This window comes from Brienomyrus brachyistius, chromosome 3 (genome assembly GCF_023856365.1).
Source record: "Brienomyrus brachyistius isolate T26 chromosome 3, BBRACH_0.4, whole genome shotgun sequence".
In the NCBI taxonomy this organism is placed as follows: Eukaryota; Metazoa; Chordata; class Actinopteri; order Osteoglossiformes; family Mormyridae; genus Brienomyrus; species Brienomyrus brachyistius.
Window position 1 is genome coordinate 11,551,237 of NC_064535.1, and position 6,000 is coordinate 11,557,236.

The 6,000-nt window shown below is 36.9% G+C and overlaps 1 protein-coding gene across 4 annotated transcripts in view; it reads left to right on the plus strand.

The window, feature by feature from the left end:
- LOC125738882 (kinase non-catalytic C-lobe domain-containing protein 1) overlaps positions 1 to 5,532 on the plus strand; it is a 35,055-nt gene extending 29,523 nt beyond the window's left edge. For all 4 annotated transcript variants that reach the window (XM_049008376.1, XM_049008378.1, XM_049008379.1 and 1 more), the window contains 8 exons: positions 87 to 266; positions 575 to 790; positions 1,168 to 1,250; positions 1,533 to 1,686; positions 1,771 to 1,893; positions 2,053 to 2,112; positions 2,935 to 3,092; positions 4,113 to 5,532. In XM_049008376.1, the coding sequence (XP_048864333.1) occupies positions 87 to 266; positions 575 to 790; positions 1,168 to 1,250; positions 1,533 to 1,686; positions 1,771 to 1,893; positions 2,053 to 2,112; positions 2,935 to 3,092; positions 4,113 to 4,344 (1,206 nt within the window). In that variant the 3' untranslated portion in view covers positions 4,345 to 5,532. The remainder of the gene's footprint in view (positions 1 to 86; positions 267 to 574; positions 791 to 1,167; positions 1,251 to 1,532; positions 1,687 to 1,770; positions 1,894 to 2,052; positions 2,113 to 2,934; positions 3,093 to 4,112) is intronic.
- The last annotated feature ends 468 nt before the right edge of the window (positions 5,533 to 6,000 follow it).

Genomic DNA, 6,000 nt, shown 5'->3' on the forward strand with positions numbered 1-6,000 from the left:
TGCCACTAGCATTTGTGATGGTTTGCAAGTGTATTTTGCAGTTTTCAGCATTTAGAGGACGTTCAAAGGCCAATACTGTTATTCAGGTGATTCCAGTTGACGGTGGGGCAGAGAGCTTACTGGCAGCACTTCAGAGCTCCCCCAAGAAGAGGAATGGCCGTGCCTTTTCATCTCAGTGCTGTAATCACACCAGACTTCAAGAGGAAGATGACGCCCACTCAGTCCGCACTCTTTGCAAACAGTTATCAGAGGATTCTGGGAAAAGAGTATGCATTATGTATTTCACTCTTTACGTTCCTTTTTTTTAGTTTTAGGTTGTTCTAGACATGTACTCCTGCATTCCAGTTGGAGTATGAGCATGAACTCAGTTATACATCTGATGAATTTAGGAGGTCATCCAAAACAAATATAGCTTAGAGTGCATCTAGTACCATTATTGATATTGAAATATACAAATTATGTGTGTGTGTGTGTGTGTGTGTGTGTGTGTGTGTGTGTGTTTGTGTGTGTGTGTGTGTGTAAAAAATTATAGATGTGCTTGGTATACATATGTTATATGTGCATTTCTGTGAAGAGTTTTCAGTGGAGGATCACCAGAGTGCTGGAACCCCAAGCCATCCAACCAAGAGAAAAGCTCTATTGTATCGCAGCAGCCTTGCCTCGTCCCTGCTACAGTTCCCTTGTGGATAATCTGTCCAGCTCCTGCCTGAAGACTGAAGAGCGACACCCCTTCTTTCAGAATGAGCACAGTACCCAGTGCTGTGCTCAACAGCTCACTCTGCTCCAACAGGTTTAGTATGCGTACTTTAGAGAGTGCTAATGTGTCATAGTTACTGTACTGTACTATACATATACTTACTATAGTATGCATTTTATACTATACTGCCACAGCAGATACTATGTGTACACTGCTTCAAGAGAAAATATATATACCTTCTGCACCATCGTGTATTTTAAATATGCAGCCCACTCCATGTCACCTAAGCGTGTTCTAGAAAATCATTCTTCAGTTTTTCACTAGAAAGTATCTGTATTCTCTAAAACTGAACCTCAACTTAACAGCAAGGTTAGACTATTTGTTTTCAATACATTGATCATAATCGTGTCGACTGCATTGACATGATTAATGTCTTTAGGTTATTGTTGTGATTTGGATTTGCCTTGCAGGAAATATTTCAAGGTTGTCACCCTGTTCACTTCCTCAACTCCAGAGCACAGGGGGTCCGGGACAAAGCCATATGTATCACAAAGTGAGTTCATGCCCTGAACCAAATGACATGCATTTGCATGTAGACTTGAACTTTCTCCAGTGGAAGTGTCAGAATGCAGTTATGGAACATTAAAACAAGACTTTTCTGTGTAACTTCTTTACTGAAATTCATAATGTTGCACGCACACACACACACACACACACACACACACACACACACACACACACACTATATATATATATATATATATATATATATATATATAAATAACATCCTCTCAGCACTATAAAAATGTTGCATGCTGCTGTTGTGTTTCAACAGACCACTATCACCTGACTCACCGCCAGTAGAGGGCAGCAGCCTCTTTGTTCAAGAAGCAACAGCGCAAGATAAACACTTGATTCAGCTACTGAAGCACGATGAGAACGTCAGCAACTGGGTGTCAGCTGAAATTGTCATCTGTGACTCCATTAAGGTATGGCTACTGTGTCATGGAGGCAAATCATTGTTGGGAACTTTTTAGATTGTATAAAGACTGTGTTTTGTTTATATGTTTTAGGCACAAGCTGGTTTGCTTTCAAAATTTCTTATGATGGCCAAGTATTGTTACGAATCAAGAAATTTTGCCACAGCCATACAGATTCTTGGAGGACTAGAGAATGTCATTGTGAGACAATTACCAGTAAGTCCACTTAAATGTAATCTTCAGAAGGCATGTGTTCTTTGTACTAGTACAAATGTCTAATTAGCAGAGGTGTATAGGGGGGCGCACTGGTCCCAGCTGACCCAAAGTGACCCTCCCTACCCAGTCACTCACCGATTGTTTTCCTATTCCTACCAGGCATGGAAACATCTCTCTGCTAAAGTATGTGAGGTCCTGGAGGAGCTGAAAGCGGTGCAGGTACTGTGCAGCTCATCTGGTGGTTCTTAGGCAGCTGTCAAAAGGACTGTGATGTGCAAATTCTGAACTTTATTTTTGTTTTCAAGCAAAATACAGAAAAAAATGTGAGATTTTCTAAAAATTTGCTTCTTGAAAAACTTAATACATTTTGTAAACAGGTTTCCCTTTAAAACACACATTCACATTGCTAACAGCTGTTCAATTTCCTGTTGTCCACATCCTTGGCAGAACCTGAAAATTCCTTGCAATCATTTTATTATCATCTACAGATACACAACTTATAATTAAGTCATAGGAAACAAATTACAGTTACAAATGCCTTCCATCAGTTTAAGTATCCTTATATTGACATTAATTTAAATTTCTGTACTTATTGGCAGAAGATACCTGTGTTATTAAATAGGTTTACAATACAAATTAAAATAGTATTCTTTGGTAATGCAAGTGTTTTTTTTTCTAAATGTATCTTGTGATGTATAACATTACAGATTTTTTTTAATTACCAGTCATAAAATTATGAAGTACATATTACGTTACGCTACAGATAAGTAAACATTTACATACACTTAATGCTTCTTTGAATCTAAAGTTTCATGAAGGGATATTCACTTGTGTTACTTAAAATATGCTTCAAAAATCCTGATTGATGTGAACTAGTATACAGATAATTTCTATAGCATAATTGCATGTTAAAGCACTATGTACCTATTTGCAGGTTGTCTTTAGTGTTGTGTATATGTGCGTAGATTTTATACCTATTAGGAAATATCTATGTATCAAGCTGATTAAAGCAAACTTTATTTTATCACATTACTTCTGCAGGTTTTTCTAAAGAGCGATAACCTGTGTCTTATGGAGGGGGAGCAGTTCAAGAGGCAGCCCACCCTCCCAGCAGCTCTGATACTGGCCATGCATGTCCAGCAGCTGGAGATTGGGGCCTTCACACTCGCCAGTGGAGCCTACAAGTGGCCAAAGCTAAGGTAGATCCCAGTGCAAAGTATCTCAGCCCTTCTACTACGCATATTACAAGCTCTGTAAATACAGAAATAATTAAGGTGTACATTTTTGTAACATTATTCACTAAAAGGAGAAACTTGATGTTTTAAGGGGAATAATCATTCAGTTCCTTAAATCTGAACATCTGCGGCTATACTTATTTCTCTTTCTTGATTATAAATGTTCCATTAATGTTTAAATTCGTGTTCCAACTGGTAATTCAATAAATAGCTTAGATTCCACACACTATAACTGATATATGTACAGCTGTCTAAATAACCGGGAATTCAGGAGATCTACATCTGGTAAATGTACTTTTGACTAACAGTCTGTATTTCAAAAAACATTGTAGTCTTATAAGTATCCTTTTCATCAAAGCACTGTGAAAGAACAAAATACAATGGAGATATGGATATATTTGCAATTTGGATACATGGGTATATTTGCAAATGATTTTACAGAGTTTGAGGTTATATATTGTCGTAATTGAAAAGCAGTTGCAGAACATAAGCTGCATTTCCTGCAGCCACCACAACTCCCAAACCATACAAGACCATACAAGAAGTGCACTGTTGAATGTAGATAAGACAGGCTTATATCTCTCATTTTACTAGTGCATTGATAATAGATAATGGTGGAGTAGAAAAGTTTTTGCTATATTGTCCTGTAAACAGCTGCTTATCTCCTAAATTATCTTCCTGATTAAGAAAATTTGTCTGTCTGTCTATCTATCTATCTGAATAATTGTTCTGTGAGTAAAGGTTGTTACCATGTCCTAGTAATAATAGAGTAATTTAGAAAAAGTAGTGCTGGACTATTTATGTGTGGTATTACCCACAGTGTACCAGAGTTGACAGGATTTTCATCTCAATTGAGTTTATGAATATATTCTGTAAATAATTTCCAAAATGAATTAATACTTCTGATTTCCAAAAATTTATTTTTCATGAAAGTGGTGGCAAAATGTGCATTGGGTGATATATCTTTTTCTGTATTTGTTGAAGGAACATAGCAAAGGTTGTGAGCCAGATCCATGCCTTCCAGGAGAACAAGTTCACGTATGTCCCTGACCGAGAGCTGCAGACCTACCTGCGCCAGCGCATCGCCTACCTGAGTGACTGTGACATTGGGCTCCTGGCTGCCGAGAATGACACCAATTTCCAGCAAATCCTTGCCGAACGTCACTCTAAGAAGATACAAGACACGCTGCGTAAAGTGAAGGCCACTTTCCAGTGACATTCCCTCAAAGGCACCACATACCATGTCTTATTGTGACTGCAGGTATACATACATGGCAAACGCAGTGGCTAATATTGACATATTTCCTTAAGCTCATGTTAAGAGATGTACCATATTGTAAAACACTGGAAAACTGTATTGAGATGCATAGTTTACACCAAAGGTCACCAGCCTAGAGGAATTCCAGGTGTTGGGGGAAGGGGCCATTTAATAGTATGCTTTTAGCATGTTCATATATGTTATAAAAGACCAGGAATTTTAGGAAACCAAAACCACATGCCAAGTCTCTTCATTTAAGTAATTTTGGATTCTTATATCGATATTATGCATAACAGCGCTCAAAGAAAATGTCTCCCTGATTTTTATTGGACTCTTCTCTCACCTTTAACATCACCTTATCAGATGAAATCTGAATGCAAGATAGTGCTGAAAGGGAAATCGGATTAAAGTGAATTATAACACATTCATTAGTGTGTAGATATGATTATATTTCCAAATCCATGGTCTCAATCAAAACAATAAGAAGAAGAAGAATAAAAGGAGGAAATAAATTATGTTTCATAATTCTTTATAGTTTAAAAAGGGTTACATTTCTGCACAATGTAAAAGTTCTGTTTTTGTCACTAAAAATCACTAAAATATTTGGTATTAATTTACCATATGTATTTGATTTATAATTGAACTAATGGTCCTATCTATTGCGACTATAGCCGTCTTAAAATTGCAATTCAGTTTGAAGGAAACAGAATGTAATTTTATGTGCTTAATTTTCTGTTTGTAGGAAATGGTTTAGTCGAATTGTTTCTTTTGGATTTAGTTTGTTTTTTGAAGATTGAAACCACATGAAGCTTTTTATTAAGATGTCTATTTTACATCTTAATTGGCATCTCTTTATCATCCCATCAGTTGGTTTATGGGTTATTTTGGTTAAATGTAACAAATGTAACATAACATAAATGTTATAGGAATTTCTTATTGGAAAAAAAGCATTACAGTACTTTATACATACTAGTACCATAATTGTTTTAATCTTTTCATATAATGTCCATTTTTAAGACTATGTATAATTCTTCTACTGGGCCTGCAAATGGTACTTTGATGTTTCATTTTCCCACGGCAGACTTCAAAAAGAACTGGACGACATTAGAGGTTTCTACTTGTAATCATAAAATACATTTTGTGGAAGGTTGGCTACATTACTCGTTATTGTTTATTTAACTTTTTATAGTTGTATCCCAATATGTTTAGAAGACGCGGGCTTGTTTTTTCGCGGGTTCGCATGGAACATATGCTTTTGTGTTCGGTCGCTTAGGTCATTGCCAAAGAATTGCAAAGCTTCACAGCGACAGGGCGGAGGCTCCTAATTCAGTCTCTGAAAAAGCTTATGCAACATAGTCGCGAGGAAATAAGCGCCCCTGGAAGAGGCGCCCTCCGAAGTCTCCTGCCAGTGCCCCCACTTTCCCTATTGTTTTTCCGGGGGGGATAATAGGATCGTCTTTAAATCTTCAAAGTGCAGTAGATAAAGGAAATAATTGTAAGGCAAAAAACTCAAGACTTTTAAATCAATATGTCATTGATAAAATAAATATTCAACAATCATTATATGCATTGTTTAGCTTAAACGATCTTTTATTGGCATTTTTGGTTGCTGGC